The sequence below is a fragment of the Geotrypetes seraphini genome, chromosome 4 (genome assembly GCF_902459505.1).
Source record: "Geotrypetes seraphini chromosome 4, aGeoSer1.1, whole genome shotgun sequence".
Classification (NCBI taxonomy): domain Eukaryota; kingdom Metazoa; phylum Chordata; class Amphibia; order Gymnophiona; family Dermophiidae; genus Geotrypetes; species Geotrypetes seraphini.
The window spans coordinates 262,422,471-262,448,498 of record NC_047087.1 but is presented as its reverse complement, the minus strand read 5'-3'; the positions used below and the strand labels follow the sequence as shown (position 1 = coordinate 262,448,498).

Sequence of the window (26,028 nt, the reverse complement as noted above, 5' to 3'; positions counted from 1 at the left end):
TGAACAAAGTATGCAATATGACCACTATGGGCGTATATAAGTAGGATTTAAAATGAGCATAGTATATGATACTAGTATTAGGTGTGTGTATATACAAAAGTAGAATATACTATGTATAAATACTTAGATGAATGTATATATAGTGTGTATATAGTGTTCCCTAGTGCAGGGGTCAGCAGCTCGCGAGCCACATGCAGCCCTTGCATGTGGCTGCTGTTCTCCAGGCCCCAACCCTTTAATCCCCTCTGGGCCCTACCAAGGTACCTGGTGGTCCAGCAGGAGTCTTTGTGGCTGGAGTGCGGGCCTCTTGCTCCTGCCTCCTTGCGGCTGCCTTCTAAAATAGCTGTCACAAACTCTCAGCTGCTTACATCATTTCCTGTAGTACCATGAGATGTCACGGCAGTCATTTTAGAAGGCAACCAAGAGGAGGTATGAGCGAGAAGGCTACTCTCCTGCTACAAAGATTCCTGCTGGTCTACCAGGTACCTCGGTAGGCCCGGGCCGGGGATAGAATTGGGTTGGGAGGGAGAATAAAGGGTTAGGACTTGGAGAGGGGAGAGAACCTTGGTTATGGGTTGTGGCAGGGGCAAGGGAGAGTGGGAGAGGTGCAGAGACCTGCCAGGGGTTGGAGGGGAAATGAGCTATACCTTGCAGCTCTTTGTAAAACTTGGGTCAAATGTTTTGGATAAATTAGTTCTTTGTTGTAAAAAGGTTGCCGACTCTTGCCTTAGTATATATATATAGGGAAAGATGATGTGAGTATAGTATTCCCAAACATATATAAGGAAAGACAGTGTGAATATAGTATACCCTAGGTGTATTTAGGGAAAGAGTGTGTGTATAACTATATAGTAAACCATTAGTGAGTACTATCTGTCGCATTACCATGTATTGTAACGCCATTGTAGAAGCTCATGTAAACCGCTCTGAATTGACTCCCCAGTCATTCGTAGTGGTATAGAAACTTTCAATAAACTTAAGCCTTGAATTAGCTGTATTTTTTTCAGTTATAAGCCAAAATACTTCAAGAGCCAGGACAAAAGTTTTAATTTCTATGTAAACTTCTTTATACTTGGATTTTGTTTTGTTCTCTTTATATAAGTATTTATAGAGCACCTTGTTTACAGGGTCACTTTATTTGTGCACAGGACTTGTTTTATACAGTGGCGCTCTGTAGTAGATAAAGTATTGATTGTTAGAAAATGACACATTTAATAATATACATGTTTTCTGATGAATACATTTTGTTTTATGCATCAAATAGAATTTCTAAGCTAACATTTTGGTATCTGCTTCATATCTATTTAATTTTTGCAAGCTTTCCTGTTATCTTAACTCTATGGTCATAATATAAGATGAACAAACAGAGAAAATAAACGCAGTACAATAGTTTTTATACAGGTTTTTAAAAAATAAGTTTTGTTTTTAAAAAAATGACTTATTCACCATAACATCTTACCTTTTCACCATGAGAAAAGAAACCTCCCTAGCTCTCTAACAGTTGTGTCTTAAAAAGGTAAGTTTTTCTTTTCTCATGGTGAAAAGGTAAGATATTATGGTCAATAAGTCATGCTAGTTGCACTATTTGAACACTGTTTCAAGCCAAGTTGCATAAAGTTAATCTAAAGAGAAGACTTGTATCTTTTCAGCTTAAAGGCCTGTACAACTGCATTCTTATTTGAAGCATGTGTTTCAAAAGTGCATTAAAATATTTAAAAATCTGACTTTCTCCTCTTGTAACAGGTGGAGGACTGTGAAACCAATTGGACAGCGCATCCAAGGAACTCGATTTATTGCTTTCAAAGTGCCTTTAAAGGGGGTATGTCTAAACTGTAACTTTTAAAAGTTTGTGTGACAGAAATGGTTCAAAGGGTACAGAGTTGAAGGGTATAAGAAGAGTGCCCTAGTTTCTCCAAACACAAGCAGGAGATCAAGTTCTTATAAGTTTTGTCATCTGACAGAGCCTAACTGTCAAAAATTATCTTTGCTTAACCTGCTAGACCAGTCCAGAAGAGTGAGTTATGCTCGCCAACCAGCAGATGGTGGCAGAAGAATATTGTTAATTCAGTGGCATCATTATTACTGTAAGGAGTGGAACAATCCTGAAACTAGCAAGTATTTTCCTGGCTCCAGCAGATAGTGAAGGTTGGACTGGTGCAGCAGGATTAAAAGCATGCTTTCCCCCCCAGGCCTGTAGTTCTTAAGGTTGGGCCTTGATCAGGGGGTGCTCCCAGTGCTTCATCTACAGTCCTTGCCTTGGTTGAATACAGAGGGGTCTGATCGACTGTGACCCTTAACTTTAGCCTACAGGCTTTAACTTGATGTGGCCAGCTAGTAGAAGTCTCATAGGGTCTTTGCCAGCGAAGGCACCTCGTGGTGTCTTTGTAAATTCCTCCTTCCTCTCTCTTCCCCCACCCCTCATGACTTCCCTTAGGTTGCGATGTCATGAGGGGTCTTCTGACAGCTGTGGTAAAAAGCAGTTGGGCTATTTCTCGCTTCCCTGCCTTCTGAGCCCCCTTCCCTTCTATGAACAAAGGCATGTTTTATTTTGTTTCTTAATCATTAAACTTTATTTAAAACAAGCAAACAAACAAAAAAACCCACACCCCCAGAAATGAAGACTATGTAAGCCTCAGCAGGCAGGAGGAAGGTGGTGCTCCAGGGACCACAGTGCATTTGATAAGTCGGGCACTTAAGACAACAGTACAAGCTGTAGTTTGGAGCCGCTGTAATCTGTGTGGAGATGGTGCCTACAGTACAGTCAGCTTATTTGGCCTGATTCTTTTTCTTTATAACTCTTTATTTAAAATGACAGGTTAAACATAGAAAACAAATATGAAAGGCATACAGAATGGAATAGGATGTGTTATCTTAAAAACAACATAAGACATTGCCATCGACTGAATTCCAAATCTCCCAGCCCTAAAAGGTAAAACAGGATAACCCGTTATCCAGCTTGTCTGTCCTAGAATCCCTAATATTTCTCCATATTTGATCATATACATCACTCTTTCCTTGGTATAAGAAGTTATAAGACAGTTCTACAGCTACTGTTACTGCCACCAGCATACCAAATATTTTCCGGTTGCTAGCCACAGTAAACCTAGCAACTTGAATAAGGTGTCCTTCCAAGTCTCAATCTCGGCTCCTCTTCTCATAATATCCCATCAAGTAATAGAGTGAATACAGGTGATTTACATACTATCGTTCTAATCTCCACATATGCTGCACTCCAAAACTGAGCAACCACTGGCAAGATCACTATGAGTGTGTTGGGGGGGAGGGTAGGAAATACCTCTTGTCTCTCCAACCTCATCAGCACAAATCACATGATGTTTCTCCATAAAAGGAGAGAGAGTTGTTTACACAGTGTAACAATCTATACATAATTTCTACCAGTGACAGTACTCAATTGATACTGCATAATACACCATTGAAGCTGGAATCAGAACTGAGAACCTTGGGGATTATGTTTGATAGAAACCCATCTTGGGAAGCACAAGTGTGCACTTTAACCAGGAGAGTATTCTTGACACTGTGAAAATTTGTCATTACTTTGACAGAAATTTTGGCTTTTGGTTCAATCACTTGTATTAGCTTGATTAGATTATTGCAATATTCTTTATGTAGAATGCAGAGCAGCTATAGGCAGTGGCGTTGTAGGCAGATTTATAGGTATAACTAATTAGTGAAACATAAACAGGTCATATGCACATCTCGTATGTAGGATACACCATAACTAGTCACGGATTCGGATTTATGCCAACTTATACGAATAACAGAAACTGTGCTCGGATATTCAAGAGTTTAAGACAAGCTCGTATCATGTACACCCGCTTCAAGGAGCATGGTTACCCTCATCAAGTTCTCCAACGTGCTTATCTCAGAGCTCTGTATGCAAATAGGAACCTCTTGTTAAAGAATACAGCATCTCCTGATGAGACTAAGACTATTTGTATTGAAGTTTTCCGATCAAGCAGCTAACAGCCCAAAGTATTAGACGTCATTGGCACGTCCTTCAATTCCATTCTATATTTCAGGATCAACCCTGTATTGCCTATTATCGGACTAAGAATGTGGCGGACTATGTAGTTCGCTCTAGATTTTCATCGGAGATTATGAGTTCCAATTATAGTGGACACCATAAAATGTGCAACAACACAATTGACATCTGCAAAAATATCATCGAATGCAATGAGTGGGTTCATCCACGGACTCACAAATCTTATGCCCTTAAATCCATTACTCATTGCAAATCATCATGGGCTATATATGTTATAACTTGTCCGTGTCACCTTTTATATGTGGGGCGTACACAAAGGACCATAAGAATTTGTCTTATAGAGCAGTGATTCCCAACCCTGTCCTGGAGGAACACCAGGCCAATCGGGTTTTCAGGCTAGCCCTAATGAATATGCATGAGAGAGATTTGCATATGATGGAAGTGATAGGCATGCACATTTGCTTCATGCATATTCATTAGGGCTAGCCTGAAAACCCAATTGGCCTGATGTTCCTCCAGGACAGGGTTGGGAACCACTGTTATAGAGTATAGGAGTAGGATTAATACTCAATCCATGAGTTCTCCTATGGTTCCCCACTGCATCCAATACCACTACTCTTTTGCATCATAGAACAGGCTCCTGAGAATTTTGAAGGAGACAAATTGATCTATCTACAAAGAAGGGAACAATATTGGATTTTCGAGTTTCAATCCCTACAACCATTAGGTCTGAATGAGTTTATTGAATGGCACTGTGCCATTTGAATAACATCTTTAAGTTAGCTTTCATGGTGCGTTTCAGCAAGTTCTTTCCAAGTTTTTAAAAAATCTTCCCAGTTTCCATCACATGGTGTCATGGTCTACTGACATCATTACGTCAGAAGTTCTGCAGTTAAATGTGCGGAGGCATTCTTCTTTGGTTAGCCCCATTTTCATTCCGGACTTTCCATTCTTTGGCTGGTATCTGAGAGCACAGTTTTATTTCACAGCTGGTTCCTGAGGAAGAGGGGGTTCTTTCCCCTCGAAACGGAGCCCCGTTGGACGGTTTCATTTTAAGCTGGTCACTCTGCACTCTGGACCTACGGAGAAGCTAAGTACTTTTTCTTCTTGATTTTGCTCTTGTTTGAGCCAGCCCAGTTGATTTTGGATGCCACTTGACCCCCGGATGGGGGATAGAGACAGTTGAACCATTTCACTGTTTTTATCGACGTGTTTTGATCGACGTGTTTTGATCGACGATAAGCTTTCATATCACGATTACATAAACAATATAGTTAAATCATGTTTTTATAAACTTCGATTGATTCGCTCTCTTACAAAATTCTTACAACCAGAATCCATCAACATTCTCATTCATTCCCTAATCATGACTAAATTGGATTACTGTAATTCTCTTCTCATAAATGTAACTCAAAAAGAAAAAAGAAGGCTGCAACTTATTCAAAATACCGCCGTGAAACTAATTTACAAAGCTAAAAAATACGACCACGTTACTCCGCTGTTGATTAAATCCCATTGGCTTCCTATAAGCCATCGTTTCACCTTCAAATTACTGTTTTTGGTGTTCAAAGCTTTAAATTTTAATGAACCCCAATTTATTAACAGATGGCTTATCCCATATAGTACAACTCGCTCACTTCGTTCATCTTCATCTAATCTCCTTACAGTGCCTTCTATCAAAATGATAGGAACTAGAAGACAAGACATGTTCTCAGTTATTGCCCCTCATTCTTGGAATCTTTTACCCCAACACATTAGAGAACTAAAAGACCTAACACTGTTTAAAAAAATGCTAAAAACCTTTCTTTTTAAAGATGCATATGGAGCTTAGGATCAATAAAAAAATGATAATCTTATAACCATCACCGAGTTTTTATATTTTTTATTTTTTTTTTAAACAGCCATTATTACCCACCTTTTGTTTTTCCCTTTTATGTTTTCTCTTCTCTTCTATCAAAAACTGTAACTACTCCCCCACTTAACCACACATGTCTCGTATGTTTTACCCACACATTATTTTAAAATTAGGTTTACAATCAGTTTGTAAAGGGTGTTATATTTTAACTAACAACACATTTGTTTTTTATGTCACGATTAATACTGTACTTGTTTCATTTATTAATACATGTTATTTCATTGTACATCGCCTAGCAATTTATATAGGCGATTCATCAAGAATAAATAAACTTGAAACTTGAAACTTTAGTGATTTTTTCATTTATCACTTTACGTTTTTCACTACAGCACTTTTGTGCACTAGTTAAATTTAGATGGAAAACCCAGGGATGTTTCACAAGTAATACCCTTTCTGGGTTTTGATTGTGACAGCTGGTGCTTTAGGGACTTGTTCCCATTGCAAGCTGTGAGACTGAGGGTATTTCATTCACATCGATTATTAGTTGTAAGCTGTTTTGTTTTGGTTCAGCTGCCTCTACCCTTCACCCTGTTTCTGGGTCAGGGGGGACTTGTTGCTTTTGTTACTTTCACGCTGACAGGCCCTCTTCAAATACAGAACAAGGAATCACAAATTAGAAACAAAAATTGACGTGGAAACCTCAAAGTTAAACTCAGCAGGTACTTAAGCATTGGAGAAATAAATATACAAATGCATTTCCTTTTCTGTTAAATATAATACAAAGGATCTGCTGTGTACACTTCTCAGAGCTAATATATGAGAGGCATTCAATAATTTTATCTACCTTTTAATTCAGCTAGCTCCTCACGAACACAACTCTCTGAAAATTGATCGGGGTCTACCACTCCACCATCCCTTATTTGCATTTGTCTTCTGCAGTTCCGCTCCTGGATCTTCAGCTGTGAACACAGAACAGAAATATTTGTTAATCAATTCAGGCTTTTTTTAAATCAACTTCTGCATATTCCTCCCCTTCACTTTTGAGTTTCGCAATGCCACTTTTGTTCTTCCTGTCACTGATATATCTAAAAAATGTTTTGTCTTCCTGTTTTTCCATGTCAGCTATTTTTTCTTCCATTTGTATCTTTGCTTTCCTGACTTCTTTACCATCCTCTTAATTTTTCCAGATATTTTTGCCTGTCTTCCTCTTTCTGCGATCTTTAGTAGTTTATGAAAGCTAACCTCTTATTCTTCAGCTTCTCAGCTGCTACTTTTGAGAACCAAAGCAGCCTTCTGTTCCTCTTACTTTTACTTACTTGCCTCGCAAAAAGGTTTGTCGCCTTTACAATAACTCCTTTCAGTTTTGCCCACTGCATTTCTACTTCTTCCAGACGTTCCCATCCAGACAACAATTCCTTGACATAATCCCCCAACCAAACAGTTTTTTAAAAAGTCTAGAACTGTTACTTTTGGATGAGCCCTCTCTGTACCCATCTTAATATTAAACCGTACCATGCAGTGATCACTGGATGCCAGATGATCACCCACTGTAACATCAGAAACATTTTTCCCTGCTGAAGATCTCTTCCTCTAGTTCAGCAGCCAGAACTCTCATTTATTAAATGACAATTGTACAGAATATTGTTTCTTTTTATACTTTATTAAAATAAGTTCAGTATAAAACAATTCAAGGTTTGTATGGGTGGGAACAGATGGCTCAACGGGATGGGGCGGGGACAGGGACCAAATTCACAGGGCAGAGATTGGGACATACTTTTTCCACTAGAAATAAATACTCAAGGATTAGGGCCCGAATATATCCCTTAATAACTCAAAACAAGCCCCACACGGACAAATGATACACACACCCAGCAACACTACAAGGCCTTACTTACAACCAACAACATTCACACTCCCCAAAGAGAAAAGGAAAAAGAAAAGAAGTGGAGTCAAAGGCCTCAGTTCAGCTTCATCTGGCCAAAAAAACTCCACTCCTACAAAAGCTGTTTATGTGTAAACTAGTGTTTAAGCCCGTTACATTAACGGATGCTAGAATATATCCTGTCTTTCTGTCTCTCCATGGCCCCCTTCTGTCTCCCGTCCCCCAAAGCAAACCAAGATTTCTCCCAGGCCCCCTTTCCCTCTCTGTCCCCTCCACTTCCCTGTGCAGCAGCAGCATTTCCCGGCCTTCCCTGTGCAGAAGCAACATTCCCCCCCCCCACACACACACAGACTTCCCTGTGCAGCAGCAGTATTTCCCACCCTTCCCTGTGCAGCAGCAGCAGCATTTCCCCACCCCCACACACACACACACTTCCCTGTACAGCAGCAGCATTTCCCTGCCTTCTCTGTGCAGAAGCAGCATTTCCCCCCCCCACACACACTTCCCTGTGCAGTAGCAGCATTTCCCCACCACACACACACTTCCCTTTGCAGCATCAGCATTTCCCACACACACACACACTTCCCTGTGCAGCAGCAGCATTTCCCGGCCTTCCCTGTGCAGCAGCAGCATTTCCCGCTGCCCCCTTCCCAGACGCCGCGTTTAAATTGAGAGAAAAGCTGCACCGCGCTACCGCTGGCTTCAGCGTCTTCTATCCACTGCAGCCAACCCTAGCGGAAACAGGAAGTAGTCAGAGAGGGCGGGCCACAGTGGACAGAAGATGGCGAGGCCAGCGTTAGCGCGGTGCAGCGGTTTTCTCAATTTAAACGCGGGTGAGCCGGCCAGAAGGAGGAGGCTTTGACGGTGGTGGTTTTGGTGGTGAGTGAGGGCGGGAGGGGGGGAGTCGCCGGCTGTACTGTGTTTCTCCACGTCTGACCACCGCATCCGCACTCCTGCTGGCCACGGACCTACTGATCACAGATCAGAGATCATGGAAGCATGCAGGTAAGTGCGCATGCGCGGCTAGGGTTTTATTATGTAGGATGTGTAAATGCTGAAAAATAGTCCAAGAAAACAGGGCAACTAAAGTAGCCTGCCAAGTGGTATCAAACAGCACGCCTAATACAGATGAAAGTCAGTGGGTGAATGTAACTGCCTTTTGTTACATTCACCTACTGACTTTCATCTGTATTAGGCGTGCTGTTTGATACCACCTGGCAGGCTACTTTAGTTGCCCTGTTTTCTTGGACTATTTTTCAGCATTTATACATAAACAGCTTTTGTAGGAGTGGAGTTATTTGGCCAGATGAAGCTGATCTTTTTCTCCACTTCTTTTCTTTTTCCCTTTCTCTTTGGGGAGTGTGAATGTTGTTGGCCTTGTAGTGTTGCTGGGTGTGTGTAACGTTTGTCCGTGTGGGGCTTATTTTGAGTTATTAAGGGACACACTTTTTCCCCATGTCATTCTCTATGCTGAGCCCCTACAACCTCTCTCTTAGAACTAGGCTTACTGAGATTTAGGCACTAGGCCAGCATTCCTCCTCTCAGGAGTCACCTGTGGACTCTGATCTCTGTGAAAGTACTCAGTGGAGTGCCGAAGGGATATATACTGGGACTGATGCTATTTAACTTATTTATAAATGATCTAGAACTTGGAACAACGAGTGATGTGATTAAATTTACAGATGACATTTAACTGTTCAAAGTTGTTAAAACATGCAGATTGTGAAAAATTGCAGGCAGACCGTAGGAAATTGGAAGACGGGGCATCCAAATGTCAGATGAAATTTAATGTGGACAAATGCAAAATGATACACAATTACCGGATGCTAAGGTCCACCTTGGGGGGGGGGGGGGGGCGGTTATTGCCCAAGAAAAGGATCTGGGTGTTATTGTAGACAATACAATGAAACCTTCCACCCAATTTGTGGCAGTGGCCAAAAAAGTAAACAAGATGCTAGGAATTATTATTGTTGATAGATTTGTTACTATGATTCATGGAAACAGTAGACAATCCCATGCCCTATTTATGTTCCCTTCTTTTAAGGGCTGTAAAAATAAGAAATATCATGGATGCTGTCTTTCCTATCAAGCAGCTCAATTCGATAAAGAATTCTGCCTATTACTGACCAGATATAAACACTACAGAAAACTTTTGAAAACTTTTCTTTTTTCTAAATTTGTAGCTAGCTAATTCTTGTGTATTGCATTATTTCTGTATTCACTCATAATCTTTTGTAAAAAGCATTGAACTAAGGGTTATGCAGTATAGAAATCTGTTATTATGTTATAATGCCTCTGTATCGGAACTCCTTTCGTATGAGGCAAGACTGAAAAGATTAGGGCTCTTCAGCTTGGAAAAGAGATGGCTGAGGGGAGATATGATTGAAGTCTACAAAATCCTGAGTAGAATAGGTACAAATGGATCCATTTTTCACTCTGTCAAAAATTACAAAGACTAGGGGACACTCGATGAAGTTATAGGAGGATAGGAGAAAATATTTTTTCACTCAGAGAACAGCAGGCAGCTATTCTCACTAGTGGGTGACGTCATCCGACGGAGCCCTGATATGGACGTCTCACAAACATACTTGCTTGTAGAAACTTTAGAAGTTTCGAGTTGCCCGCACTGCGCATGCGCGAGTGCCTGGAATGCATTGCTAGAGGTTGTGATAAGAGCGGATAATGTAGCTGGTTTTAAGAAGGGTTTGGACAATTTCCTGGAGTTAAAGTCCCCACAGTCTGTTATTGGCCACCGTGAGAGCAGGCTACTGGGCTTGATGGACCTTTGCTCTGACCCAATAAGGCTATTCTTATGTTCTTTTGCTTAGAGCTAAGAAACCAGGTGATAGCCTATGCTAAGGCCTGAAAGTTCTGTCAGCTCTGCTGTGGATTATGTAAAGCCCTTATGAACTCTAATTTCGGTAGTCCTGGACTTTTTGTAAGAGGGATTTCTGATGGGTCTATTGGTTGGATCACTGAAAGTGCAGATAGCACACCTTTCCTGTTTCTGATCTTGAGGGGAAGAGGCTGTCTGGCCTTTTGCTAAATGCCACCCAGTTTATTAAAGGGGCTGTTTGGTTGTTCCCTCCAGTGTGTTTCCCATTCCCTGCCCTGAATCTTAACACCATATTGCTAGTTCTCAGTAGATCTTCATATGAACCCTTTTGGGAGGTGTCCCTTCTGGATCTTACGGTCAAGACAGTGTTTCTGGTGGTGTTTATGTCGGTGAGATGAGTCTCCAAGTTATAAGCTTTAGGGAGCAGTTCCTTAAGATTATGGAAGCAGGGCTCTTTGCACATGTTTCTGTCCTTCTTATCAAAAGTAGTCTATCAGGAAATCTGTTTGCTTGCTTTTCACCCTATGGACTCTAAGAGAAATGATAAAGCGTTGCATTTGCTGCATGTCAAGCAAGTGCTTCTCTGGTTCCTCGAGGTTACCAATGAGATTCGCATTTAGATCACATTTTTGTTCTAACCAGTCAAATTACAAAAGGGAGGCCAGCATCTTTAGGCCTCAATTTGCAGATGGATTAAAATGCCCATTATCTCTGCATAAGTTGGCTGCAGTAAGTAGCTGCCAATCACATTGAAAGCACACTCCACCAAAGGAGATGCTACTTCATGGGCGGAGACTTGGATGGTTTTGCCCAAGGAAATCTATAGAGTAGCTACATGGTCTAGCCTTCATACCTTTACCAGGTTCTATAGAGTAGATGTAGCAGCTAGGAGAGATGCCGTTTTCAGGTCCTCTGTTTTAATGGCAGGCTCAGTGTGCCCAGCCTAGACTCACGGGACTGCTTTGGTATGTCCCTGTGGTTCAGGACTGTTAGACACATTACATTAGAAATAAAGATAAGGTTCTTACCTTGATAATCTTCTTTGTTGTAGATGTGCCCCCTGTACATGGGCTTTGCCTGCCTTCTGCCTTGGGATCAGTCTAGCTTTGGAGGCTTTTCTGTCTCTCTCTGATAAGCTGTAACCCCCCACCCCAAGAAAGTAAAGTCTGGTCTTAGTCTTTGCTTGATAGTAGGACATATGAGTAGCTCCACACTCTATATAATATTAGTACAGGTTGCACATAGTTTTGGTATCTGTTTTGATCAGTTACTTGAATGATATAATGTTCATTGATATATTTGTTACCGAGCAGACCAGAGTTGTAGCGTTGGGAATTTTTCCCCATTTCCTTCCTGTTATATCTGTTATTAGAGTGTTCTTTGATTGCTTTTGTATAAATTGTGAGGAGCAGGAGCTGCTGCCTGGGAGGAGGCAGAGTTCAAAGATGATTTACCGCATTCTGCAAGCAACTTGCAGGTTCAGATACTTAACCCTATGATTCAGGACACATCTACAAGAAAGATTATCAAGGTAAGAACCTAATTTTTCTTTAAATGAAATTTGGAAGAGTCACACAATGGTTGAATCTAAATAATTGAAATGGTCATTTATATTATTTAAATCCAAAGTGCAAAAGTTGATGTGATCATATAATAACTTAGGTGTGTGCAGTTTTTCTGACTAAAAAGTTCATTTTTCTTTTCCTTCATAGATGGCTAATCAGAGGCTTACTCCAACACAGAAATTCACACCAAAAGACCTGATAACTGAAATTAAAGCACAAAATGAAGAGCTTGGGTTAATTATTGACTTATCAAACACCACTCGCTATTATAATACTAAGGTAAACTTGAGGGGAGTTTTTGTACACATCAAACGCCTAAGAATCATTCAGAATTCTGCAGTGCGCCTCATCTACAACCTCAAAAAATCAGATCATGTAAGCCCTTATTATAAAAAACTACACTGGCTGCCGATGGAGGCAAGGATCATCTTCAAATTTGCTTGCCTCTGCTTCAAAACCTTAACAGGCTCGTCTCCAATCTACCTATCGGATCACTTTGAACGTTCAGGCCTCACCTGCACTCGTAATACCCACCTGTTTACCTTCCCGTCCCTAAAGGGCTGTGTCTACAAGAGGTTCCTCGATAGATCCCTGGCATTCCAAGCAGGCAAATGGAATAAATGTCTTACCACTTTCATCTCTAGCTCACCCTCCTACCAAACTTTCAGGAAATCAATCAAATCCTATCTCTTTGACAAATTCCTCTGACTCCCCCCCGCCTTGTAACCCTGCCTTGAATCTTGGACATACCTCCGAATTCCCTGACCACTCCCTACTCGCTAAGCTATGCTGACTGACTTTATTTGTAACATCACTGTATATGTACAGTCTCTTACTCTGTTAACCGCTCTGAACTGGTATGGTACTGCGGTATACAAAAATAAAGTTATTATTATTATCAGACTTTGCATGCTGTTTTTGTTAGTAAGAGATTTACTGTAATAATAAATTTACTTCTTTCTCTCCTTCTTAAGGATCTTCCTAAAAATGTGGAGTATAAAAAACTCTGTACTGCTGGACTTGAAGTTCCTGATGATGATACCATTCTACAGTTCAAAAGATTGGTCTCGACGTTTTTGTTTGAAAATATAGGAAATGGTAAGTCAACTTTTGATGTCACTATCAATCTAGCTATTTATAGCTGATTAATTACTCTTGGTGGAAATCTGTACAAAAAAATTCAAAATTCTGTGCACAAAATTATGGCAAGTTTAATTGTCAGAATTTAAACAATATTTTTTTCTAATTATCCATATTCCATTTAAAACGTTTCTCTTCTAACTTTGTTGTCTGGATGGTTTTATTTTCCATCATGTTAGTTCCTTTCCTGATATCTGCTAATCCTCCTTCAAGCGGCTGCTATCCATTTGTCGTTTCTCCTCTCTCCTATCTATTTCCTCTCTACACCTGCCTCTGACATATTGTTCACTTTTTTAGCTCTTTTCTGCCTCTTTTTTACTTTTCAGCTACCTATCAAATTTCCATCTTTTCTTCTATTCCCATCTCATTCCTTCCTCAGGCCTCAGTTTCCCTTTCACCTTCAACGTACTCCCATTACCATATTTCTACCCTCTATAATATCTATCATCTCATCTGTTTGCCACCCTCTCCTCCCCCTCAGGGTTCTATCATTCTCAACATCTTCCTTCCTCCACCCTTCTAGCCCAGCATTTGATCCCTCTTCCTTCCCTCCCCATCCTCGTAACCTGACATCTTCCTCTCTCTTCTTCCTTCTCTCCAACACTCTCCCCCCACGGTTCAGCATTTCTCCCACTCTTTCCTCACTCCCATTGCCAGGCATATCTCCATCACTCCATTCTGTACTTGGATTCAACATCTCTCTCCTCCTACCCCTCTACCTCCTGTGTATCTCTCCCTCCCTCCCTCCCACTCCCATGTCCAACACCTTGCATCCCTCCCCCTATGCAGCATTCAACCCTTCCTCCCACTGCCATATCCAACATTTCTGTTTCTTTCCCACTGTCTACCATCTCTCACTTCCCTTGCCTCGTGCCCTAGATCAACCCTCTCTATCCGCCTCCATGCACATCTATCCCTTCCTCCCCTCCATTATTATGTGCAACATTTCACCCTCTCCCCTCACCATGCATTGTGCTAACATTTCACCATCTCCCTTCTCCTCCTTGTGCCAGCATCTTTTCTTGCTCTCACCCCCCCCCCCTCCCTCTCCCCCTGTGCCAGCATCTTTCCATCTTCTCACCCCACCCTCATACTCTCCCTAGTAAGTCTTGCTTCGGCTCGTGGTATTAGCAGTAATTCACACACGCTGCCTGCCACTAACCCGGAAGCCTCCCCTTTGCCACAGAGAGACTTCTGAGTTAGCAGCAGGTGGGAATCACTGCTGATTCTGTGACCTGATAGCTGACATCATCTGAGTTCTGCATGACTGTGCAATTCTGTGAAAATTCTGCATTGTGCAATTCTGCGTTGTGCATAGAAACATGATAGCAGATAAAGGCCAAATGGCCCGTCTAGTCTGCTTATCCGCAGTAACCATTATCTCTCTCTCTCAGAGAGATCCCACATGCCTATCCCAGGCCTTCTTGAATTCAGACACAGTCTCTGTCTCCACCACCTCTTCCGGGAGACTGTTCCACGCATCTGTAAGGTTTGAAGTGGCCCCCACAATATTAGGTTGTTGTAGAGGCGCCCTTATAAACGCCAGGTCCCAGGTTCAATACAGTCACCGAAGATTCACCAGGAAGTAGATTCAAATAAGAAGCACAGCCAGAGGTGATGGCATAAAGAATATATTATAAAAATAGGCTTATAGAAAAGTAAGATTCATAAAAGTTACAATTATAGTTACAGAGACTGCTTCTGTGTTCTTGTGAATGAGAGAGAGCACACAAAGAAAGAGAGAGAAATAGGGGGGTGGGGAGGGTGATGTCCCAAGCTTCAGAGCATGAGAGCAAGGAGAACAAGAAGACCGACAAGAGAGCGAGGGGGATGTTGTGAGGGGGCTTTTATAGTTTGGAAACTTATTCTAAATATAGAATCTATTGAGCTTGAATAGAAGTTAAACATCCCCATTCGTAGTAAACTTGTGCTAGACAGAAGAAGAATAGGCTGAAGTCAAATGTAATTTCCAGTATGCCTCTGACAATAGTTTCTGATTAATCTTAGTTATCTGTGCACCTGGACCCATTGTATATCCTAAGCTGTCCATCCTAAGCATCAGACATTAACACATCTTCTTAGCACCTCTTCGCCCCTCTTAGCTGCAAGTTGGTTTGTAATCATGATTTAATCAGGGCTATTTGAAACCGTCTTTAGGGCTATATGAAACGTCTGCCTGGATGCTTTCTGTGAATAAGCACTCAGGGTCTATCTGCATCTACATTCCAGAGTCAGATTGATATAATTTCCCATAGGCCTTTGCTGACATTAGTTATGCCAACTGAAAATGCTGATTGCTAGCAATAGCTATACTGACAGAATCTACCATCCTTTCTGTAAAAAAGTATTTCCTTAGATTACTCTGGAGCCTATCACCTCTTAACTTCATCCTATGCCCTCTTATTCCAGAGCTTCCTTTCAAAAGGAAGAGACTCGACTCATGTGCATTTACATCACATAGGTATTTAAATGTCTCTCAAGAATACAAGTTGCAATAACAAAATATAAATTCAATAAATAATCAAACTGTTATTAGCCAAGTGGTGGGGATACCCCATGAAAAACCATTTATACTCAGAAAAAGCCTCAACTATCAACAATGTACGGACGGCAACCCAATGAGTTTTTAAGCTAGTTCTGCTCTTTATCATAGGCAAAAAACTCCACAATTTTTCAAATGTAGTTTTTCAAAACGGGAACAAAGCCACCACTATGCACAGGGAACCAAGAAAACCCCCCCAAAACACAGTTCACTTATCTTTGTGGATGTCACCAGGAGCGTATCATGTTCCTTACAGTGAGTAGTTTAGGTGCTTTGTATTACAAATGGTTTTTCATGGGGTATCCCCACCACTTGGCTAATAACAGTTTGATTGTTTATTGAATTTAAATATCTCCATCATATCTCCCCTCTCTCACCTTTCCTCCAAAGTATACATATTGAGATCTTTAAGTCTGTCTCCATACTCCTTATGATGAAGACCATGCACTATTTTAGTAGCCTTCTTCTGGATAGATTCCATCCTTTTTATATCTTTTTGAAGGTGTGGCCTCCAGAATTGCACACAATATTCTAAATGAGGTCTCACTAAAGTCTTATACAGGGGCATCAATGCCTCCTTTTTCCTACTGGCCATACCTCTCCCTATGCACCCTAGCATCCTTCTAGCTTTCGCCATCACCTTTTCAACCTGTTTGGCCACCTTAAGATCATCATATACAATCACACCCAACTCCTGCTCTTCTGTCTTGCACATAAATTCTTCCCCCCCTAAACTGTACTGTTCCCTATGGTTTTTGCAGCCCAAATGCATGACCTTGCATTTCTTAGCATTAAATTTTAGCTGCCATATTTCAGACCATTCTTCAAGCTTCGCCATCCTGGATGTCTACTCTATTTCAGATCTTGGTATCATCCGTAAAGAGGCAAATCTTACTCAACAGCTCTTCAGCAAAATTGCTTACAAAAATGTTAAAAAGAACAGGCCCAGGAACAGAACCTTGAAGCACACCACTGGTAACATCCCTCTCCTCAGAGCGATCTCCATTGATCAATACCCTCTGTTGCCTTCCACTCAACCAGTTCATGACCCAGTCCGTCACTTTGGGACCCATCCCGAGGGCACTCAGTTTATTTATTAGACGTGTATGTGGAACACTGTTGAAGGCTTTGCTAAAATCTATATACACCACATCTAGCGCATACCCTCTATCCAATTCTCTAGTCACCCAGTCAAAGAAATTGATCATTATCCCAGGACAAGCAGGCAGTTATTCTCACTAGTGGGTGACGTCATCCGACGGAGCCCCGATGCGGACGTCTCACAATCTCACATACTTGCTTGTAGAAACTTTAGAAGTTTCGAGTCGCCTGCACCGCGCATGCGCGAATGCCTTCCCGCCCAGTGCACCGGGCGCATCTCCTCAGTTATTACTTTTCCGCAGAGCCGAGAAGTCCATCTTCGACTCTCTGCGAGAAGTAACTTCACTTGTGCCTTCTAAGTCCACGGTTTTGGGTCTTTTTACTCATTGTCGTTGGGTTTCGTCGTGTTTTCTTGTTTTTCAAAAAAAAAAAAATTTCTTCCATCCATTCGACCGGGCAGGCCACGTGGCTGTGGCTCCGCGGCTTTGATTTAGCAGCGGAGCTTTTTTGGCCTATGTCCTGGCCTATCACTGGTTTTAAAAAGTGTGTCAAGTGCCAGCGCGCGATTTTGCTGATGGACCCTCATCGACGCTGTCTTCAGTGTCTCGGGCCTCAACACCTTCCGAAATCGTGACGGCCTTGCTCCACGCTTACAGCACGTGCGTTCAAGCGTCGCTGCTTCTTGTGGGAGTCGCTGTTCAGCATGGAGGCTTTGACGGAGCTGTCTTCTTCGAAGAGCGCTACACCTTCAATGTCCTCCTCGACTCTGCTGCCTTCCACCTCTGCGGCCCCGAGTCTGCTCAAGCCTGCTTTGTTTGTGCCGGCTCCGACTCCAATGCCTGCTGCGATGCCTTCCTCTGTTTCTTCAGGTCAGGTAGCACAGTGGCCCATTCACCCTGTGGTGCTCAAAGTGCCCAAGGCTTCTAAGCTCAAGCACTTAGGCTCCAGGGACCGCGAAGCCCGTGCAGGAAGTCCCATTGCGGATGCGGATCCCTACTTGCCGGCTTCGTTCCAGACCTTGCTGGAGAAGCAATTCATCGTGCTCTTTACCACTACGGGGCCGAAGCTTCTCTCCCAAATCCAGCCTGGGCATGCGGAGGCCTCCCGCTATCTTTCTCCGCTTTCCTTCGACAGATGACTGTGGATTTGGACATTAGCCTGGACTCGGGGTCCAAATTTTCTAAGGAGTATTTGGAGACGATGCATCTCCCTCAGCCACCTGCTGAGTCTCTCCGGCTTCCTCTGCATAAGCTGCTGGACCAGACCTTCATGCGCTGTTTTGAAACACCTTACTCCATTCCAGCTGTTCCCGGGAAATTGGATGCCAGGTACCGCATGGTACACCATAAGGGATTCCATCAGTCCCTCTTGGTGGAGTCCTCGTTGAAACGGTCTCATCCCTCCCAGGTCTATGCCACCATTCCACCTGGCCGGGAGGGCAAGACCATGGACAGGTTTGGCAGGCGCATCTACCAGAACTCGATGATGGCCTCTCGAGTCCTGAATTATAGTTTTCATTTTGCAATCTACTTTGAATTTTTCCTCTCGGTCCTGCAACGGTTCATGCCGTATTTGGATTCTCAAGCACAGTTCGAGTACCAGGAGGTTCTGGCTTCGTTGTCCCAACTACAGTTGCAGATGATGCAGTCGTCCTACGATGCTTTTGAACTCTCTGTGAGGGCTGCTGCCTGTTCGGTGGCCATGCGACGCCTGGCGTGGCTTAGGACCGTCGATATGGACCCCAATCTTCAGGACAGACTGGCTAACATCACGTGTGCTGGAGCCAACCTCTTCGATGAGTCCATTGAGGCGGCGACCAAAAAGCTATCGGACAACGAGAAGTCTTTCCAGTCAATTCTCCGTCTGAAGCCCAAGCCTGCTCCTCCTCGTCCATCACGCCCGCCTTTGATCTACCAGCGGCGTTACCCTCCGAAACAGGCCCCCCCTATTCGTCAGCCTGTTAAGAGGCAGCATCCGCAGAAGCAGCAGCAAAAGCCTCAAACTCTGCTGTCCCCAAGGCTCCTCAGCCTTTTTGACTGTCTCGAGGAGAGCATAACTTCCGTTGTTCTGCCCTTCCCTGTTCTTCCACCCATCGGAGATCGCCTCCATCATTTTTATCATCGATAGATGGCTATTACCACCGACCTCTGGGTTCTTTCCATTGTAAGGGAGAGATACTCTCTTCAGTTCCATCGAATTCCTCCGGAACATCCTCCAAGAGAGTATCCTTCCAACTTAACCCAGACCGCCCTTCTTCTTCAGGAAGCTCAGGCTTTGCTCCGGCTCTGGGCTGTCAAGCCGGTACCCTTAGATCAACGAAACCAGGATTTTTACTCCCGGTACTTCCTTGTTCCGAAGAAGACGGGCGATCTGCATCCTATTTTCAGGGTGCTCAACAAATATCTGGTCAAAGAAAAGTTTTGCATGCTGACCCTGGCATCTCTGTATCCCCTCCTCGAGCAGAACGACTGGTTATGCTCTCTGGATCTCAAGGAGGCCTACACTCATATTCCCATCCATCCGGCCTCTCAACATTACCTCAGATTTCGGGTGGGACATCTTCATCTTCAATATTGAGTGCTTCCTTTCGGCCTGGCTTCGTCACCCAGAGTCTTCACCAAGTGCCTGGTTGTAGTGGCCGCAGCACTCAGGAACCATGGTTTTCAGGTGTTTCCCTACCTCGACGACTGGCTCATCAAGGATTCCACATCTCAGGGAGTCGTCCAGGCGACCCAGAAGATGATCTGGTGCCTGCAGAGTCTGGGGTTTGAGATCAACTTCCCAAAATCCCATCTGCAACCTTCCCAGACTCTTCCCTTCATAGGAGCTGTTCTGGATACCGTTCAACTCGGGGCATTTCTTCCTCCACAACGCCTGGATGCTCTTATTCGTCTTTGTCATTCAGTGTCCTCTCGCCTGTCCATCTCGGCATGACACATGGTTCTTCTGGGCCACATGGCCTCTATAGTACACGTGACTCCTTTTGCCAGACTTCACCTCAGTGTTCCCTGGCATCTCAATGGACACAGGTCTCCGACCCTCTGACACGTCACGTTCAGGTCACTCCTGCTCTGACATAGTCTCTTCGCTGGTGGATGCTCTCTTCCAGTCTCTCCAGAGGTTTGCTGTTTCACACGCCTCCCCATCAGAAGGTTCTTACGACTGACTCCTCGACCTATGCTTGGGGGGGTTCATCTAGATGGTCTGCGCACTCAGGGCTACTAGACGAGTGCGGACCGCCTATGCCACATCAGTCTCCTGGAACTCAGAGCGATTTTCAATGCTCTCTGCTTTTCAGCATCTGCTTCACGACATGGTGGTCCTCATTCGCACGGACAATCAAGTCGCCATGTATTATGTCAACAAACAGGGAGGCACGGGATCTGCCTCCCTCTGCCAGGAAGCTCTGAAAGTTTGGGATTGGGCGATTCGCCACAACACCTTCCTCAAAGCTGTCTACATTCAGGGGCGGACAATGCCTTGGCGGACAACTTGAGTCGTCTTCTACAGCCTCACGAATGGACTCTCCATTCCATGCCCCTGCATCACATCTTCTCTCTGTGGGGAACACCTCAGGTAGACCTCTTTGCAGCCCCCCCAAACTTCAAACTGCCTCAATTCTGCTCCAGGATCTACACTCCTCATCGCCTCGAGGCAGATGCTTTTCTTCTGGACTGGAGGAATCTCTTTCTGTATGCGTTTCCTCCGTTTCCTCTCATTCAAAAGACTCTAGTCAAGCTGAAGTCAGACCATGCCACCATGATTCTGATTGCTCCTCAACCTTGGTACTCCCTTCTACTTCAACTCAGCAGCAGGGAGCCCTTTCTTCTGCCAGTGTTTCCGTCTCTGCTTACACAGCATCAGGGATCTCTACTTCATCCCAACCTGCATTCTCTACACCTGACAGCTTGGTTCCTCTCAACATAACTCCCCTTCAGTTTTCACAAGCTGTGCGGACGTTTTGGAAGCTTCACGGAAGCTACTAGACAATGCTATTCCCAAAAGTGGGCTAGATTTTCTACTTGGTGTTTTTCTCATCATAAGGAGCCTCAAAATGCCTCCTTGTCATCTGTTTTGGACTATCTTTTGCACCTATCTCATTCCGGGCTCAAGTCTACGTCGATCCGAGTCCATCTGAGTGCAATTGCTGCTTTTCATCAGCCTCTTCAAGGGAAACCTCTTTCTGCTCATCCTGTGGTTTCCAGATTCATGAAAGGACTTTTCCATGTCAATCCTTCCCTCAAACCGCCTCCAGTGGTTTGGGACCTCAATGTTATTCTTTCTCAGCTTATGAAACCTCCATTTGAGCCTCTTAACAAGGCTCATCTCAAGTATCTCACTTGGAAAGTGGTGTTTTTCATTGGCCTCACTTCTGCTTGTCGAGTTAGTGAGCTTCAAGCTTTGGTTGTAGATCCACCTTTTACAGTGTTCCATCATGACAAGGTGGTCCTTCACACTCATCCCAAATTCCTCCCCAAAGTGGTCTCGGAATTTCATCTAAACCAATCCATTGTTCTTCCTGTGTTTTTTCCAAAGCCTCATTCTCATCCTGGAGAATCAGCTCTTCATACTCTGGACTGTAAACGTGCTTTGGCTTTCTACCTGGCACGCACCAAGCCACACAGAACTGCTCCTCAACTTTTCATCTCCTTTGATCCGAACAAGTTGGGACGCCCTATCTCTAAAATGTACCATCTCCAACTGGATGGCGGCTTGTATCTCTTTCTGCTATGCCCAGGCTGGATTACCCCTTCCCAGTAAAGTCACAGCCCATAAGGTCAGAGCAATGGCAGCCTCTGTAGCCTTCCTCAGATCGACACCGATTGAGGAGATTTGTAAGGCTGCTACTTGGTCCTCGGTTCATACCTTCACTTCTCATTATTGTCTGGATACTTTCTCCAAAAGGGATGGACAGTTTGGCCAAACTGTATTACAGAATTTATTCTCCTAAGTTGCCAACTCTCCCTCCATCCCATTGTGGTTAGCTTGGAGGTCACCCACTAGTGAGAATACCTGCCTGCTTGTCCTGGGATAAAGCAGTGTTACTTACCGTAACAGTTGTTATCCAGGGACAGCAGGCAGCTATTCTCATGTCCCACCCACCTCCCCTGGGTTGGCTTCTCTGCTAGCTATCTGAACTGAGGAGACGCGCCCGGTGCACTGGGCGGGAAGGCACTCGCTCATGCGCAGTGCGGGCAACTCGAAACTTCTAAAGTTTCTACAAGCAAGTATGTTTGTGAGACGTCCATATCAGGGCTCCGTCGGATGGCGTCACCCACTAGTGAGAATAGCTGCCTGCTGTTCCTGGAAACAACTGTTACAGTAAGTAACATTGCTTTTTTGTCTGAAAAGAGCTACCTTGTGACAAACCTACTGCAATACCAAGGTTTATCACAGGAAAATATAGAAAATCATATAAACCCCAGTGCAGAAGGTCAGACTTGGTCAGAGCCCGTGACAGTAATTTAGCTGACTACCCTATGAGCAGTGAAGATGAGACTGAGACAGAACAGGAAAGGTTTACCTTATCTGAGGCAGTGCCAAAGTCAAGCAGGAAATCTATGCCCTACTATTACCCAGTTCCTGTAAGGCAAAAACCAGAAAGAAACGTTTCTTTCAGAGAAACGTCATAAGCTGAGAAAGGAAAGCCATTCCCCCCTCAGAAGCCAACGGGGTGTGGTTTTCCTCAGCATAAAGCAAGGCACAGCAGAGGGAGAGACAGGAAGCTCAGTGGGGGATTGAGCTTATCACAGACCAGCCAGCTGGCGTACACAGCATGAATTGGGAAATGATAGAAGAGCAAGCTGAAGGTAACCTGCCTCCAGAGCTCTTTTCCTCAGAGCCAGGTGAGTCTATGATTGCTGAGGATAACAGTGCTGCAGCTGAAGTTTGGCCAGAGCAAATGGAAGTGGCTTGAAACAAACATGAGTTTGCTGGATATTTTCCTTTGCTGTTTTTTTCTGGTAGGCAGACAGTTCTGTAAGAGAAGGTATTTTTTGGACTGTAAAGTTTTCTGCATTTTTTTCTCTGTGCCTTAAAACTAAGGGACTGTATCTTTCACTGAACAGAACAGTGGTTAAACTAAGTCAAACGCTGGGCAGAAATTGTCAGCCTGTTTTGTGTTTATGAAGCATTGCTAACAAAGCTCTGTGCTCAGAGACCAGCTGTTAGCTGTTGCCATAGCAGCCCATTGATTGCACAGTGCCTGCATGCTTCTCTTAAACGTGGTGAAAATCTCTGTGAGGTAATGCTGGTATATTTTCACTGTTGACCACCATCCTGGTTTGGACTGAGCCTATCTTTAAGAAACAGATTTTTCTGTCTGCTATATGAATGTCATAAAGCTGTCTTTATGCCTTAGTAAGAACTGGTTGCACAGAATTATAAAACTTGCTGTGTCTTTCTCATGGCTACCTGTGCCAGTAGCCCAGCATTGCTAGTTTGTGAATCACTACAGCAAAACTCCTCTTGAGGTTCATGATGGAGGATTGCTTTGTTTTGTCCACTGTAAATGGTAAAGAATTAACTAAAGGATCTGTGCTGAAAACTTTCAAACTTTTCCAGAATGAAGCTCTGGTGAAGAGGACTGTACTTAACTCACTTACCAAGCCCAGAGCCAGTGACTGAGTTAAACCTGATTGTGGATTACAATACAAAGCTTTTCTGTTGGTTATATTTTGTTTTGGCTTTCATGAAAACCTGTGGTGAGCTTATGTTTATATTGCATTACCAGGCTCATGATATGGATTATGATTTTGAGGCCATTGGCCAAATAAAGTTTATATTTTTTTTCTTATGGCCATTCTGACTAAGTGGTGTTCATTGGAAGACCAGTTGAAAAGAGCAATTCTAGGCTGTTGCCTAGGGATTAATGTTCTGAGAGGCTTCCCTAGTTCCAGGGGGACCACGCCAGATTAAACAGCGTGTCACTACCTGGCCACCCACCATGATCTTTGGGTCACAGGTGTGACAATCTCTAGTGAATCCATGTTGCCTCTGGTCTGTAATCCACAGGATTCCAGAAACTTCACCATTCTCTGTTTTAAAAGCGTTTCCATTAATTTGCTTATCACAGAAGTCAGACTTACCAGCCTGTAATTCCTTCCACTTCTGTGGAGAGGGACCACATCCTCACTTCTCCAGTCCTCTAGTACCACTCCCAACTCTAGAGACTCATTGAAAGGGTCAGTCAGCGGAGCCACCAGAACTTCCCTAAGTTCCTTCAGCACCCTCGGATGTACACCATCTGGCCCCCTCGCTTTGTCTACCTTTATTTTAGCTAGCTCCTCATGAACACAACCCTCTGAAAATCAACAAGGGTCTATTACTCCTCCATTCCTATTCACGTTTGTCTTCTGCGGACCTGCTCCCAGTGCTTCAGCCATGAACACAGAACAGAAATATTTGTTAAGCAATTCAGCCTTTTCTTTATCAGCTTCTACATATTTCCCCCTGTCACAGAATTCCACCAGGAGTAATTAATGTATTAACTGCAACTGAAAAATATCTTCTGGAAGATAATTGACTTTGCATATTTTGGGGGTTATAAATTCAGTTCTTGTACAATACCTCTGGAGGCTGAAAGCATGGGTTCTTGTATGTCTGATAGTTTCTGCTGCAGGGTTACTAAAAGTTGTTCCCTCTCGCTTTGGGCTACCTGCCCGGGAGCTTGCTGTCATGCTCAGTTTTGATCCTGCAGCTTCTCTGCATGGTTGAAATCAGTCTATTCTGCTCGTAATTTGTTTTCAATTCCTAGTCTTTTTTTAATTTATTTTGCGGGTTTTGCCCACATGCTGTGGATAAACTCTGTGCGAGTGATCCTTTGGCGGGAAATCGCAGACATCTTAAATTTTGTCTGCTTCTGGAGGGTGCTCTGTAAGCTTAACCTGCAGTAAGCCCTCTGGACAGCCTGCAGATTGGATCGGGAATCGGGAGCCATCTCTCCCCTGCTTCGTTCACAAAGGGGTAGAGCGCAGGCTGCTGCGATTCCGTGGAGATATGCCAGGATCGGAACCGGACCGCATGTCTTCCCTAATTTCTGTGAGGAGTCCTGGTGGTCGTGATTTGTGGTGACGGAGAAGGTGAGGCAGTCAGAAGACCTGACAAAATCCAGTTTGTTTAGGTCCTGAGATACTGATATCCATGCTTGTACTGTGTATTGCAGGCTGCCATAGACTTTCATTGCAGCACATGTCTCTGTGGTGTCTGTGAGTCACAGAGTTTGCCGATTTTGGGGGGGGGGTGCTCAAATCGTGGTTTGGGGTGGTTTCCCTGCATGCCCTGGTTCCCCCCAAACCTGTAAAATCCTAAAATCGCTGTTTTTCTCATTTTCCTGCATTTTTAACAGGCGTTTTTCAGTCAAAATTGGCACCCGTAGTGGCAATCTTGTATTTTCTTTAAAGTTTTTAAACTATATTTTTTGGACTTAGAAGCTTTGTTTTTGCTCCAAATTTTACAGATGGCCACCTCAGGACAGGATGGCATGGATTCATGCCATAAATGCGGTGGATGGCGTGTGGTTTCGCAGCTGTGTATTCCGTGTGCCGCAGCCTATAAGGGTCATGAACTGTGCGTGGATTCTGCACTATCCTCCTCCAGAGAGGCCTTGCTTTCATCTGATTCTGCCAGAGATGCAATTCCAGTGTCCAGGACGCCAAAATTGGGCGAGGAGGACACTTTCCGGGGAAAAGTCTCAATTCTTCAAAACATTCCAAATCTGAGTCCTGCAGATCGGCTCTGGCTGCCAGGGACTATTTTCCGCCAGAATTTGTGGATATGAGAAAGCGGGCTATGCCTGTGTCTCCCTCTCAGACTCCAGTGTGGCAGTCTGTTCAGCCTTTGGATTCCAGCATGTCAATCTGCTCCCTTACTGGTCTGCTGAAAGCCAGCCTCGGTGCCTGCGTCAATTTCTATGCCGTTGCCGTTGCTGTCGCAAGGCTCTTCAATGGACTCCGCTGATGTGGCTAGACTAGAGGATCTTGGGGATTCCCAGAACACTGATTTCCGCGGTCTAGGAGAGGATCAGACAGTGCACAGGCTCTTTAAGTCCAGAAGCCTTCCTGATCTTATCTTTGAATCCTGCGGACATTGAAACTTGATTCAGA

General features: G+C 43.8%; 1 protein-coding gene across 3 annotated transcripts in view; it reads left to right on the top strand.

The window, feature by feature from the left end:
* LOC117360069 overlaps positions 1-26,028 on the top strand; it is a 219,874-nt gene that overhangs the window by 71,898 nt on the left and 121,948 nt on the right. For 2 of the 3 annotated variants that reach the window (XM_033943701.1, XM_033943702.1), the window contains exons 2-4: positions 1,744-1,819; positions 12,289-12,420; positions 13,116-13,239. In XM_033943701.1, coding sequence (XP_033799592.1) covers positions 1,744-1,819; positions 12,289-12,420; positions 13,116-13,239 — 332 coding nt within the window. The remainder of the gene's footprint in view (positions 1-1,743; positions 1,820-12,288; positions 12,421-13,115; positions 13,240-26,028) is intronic. The other variant, XM_033943703.1, reaches the window with a different exon arrangement.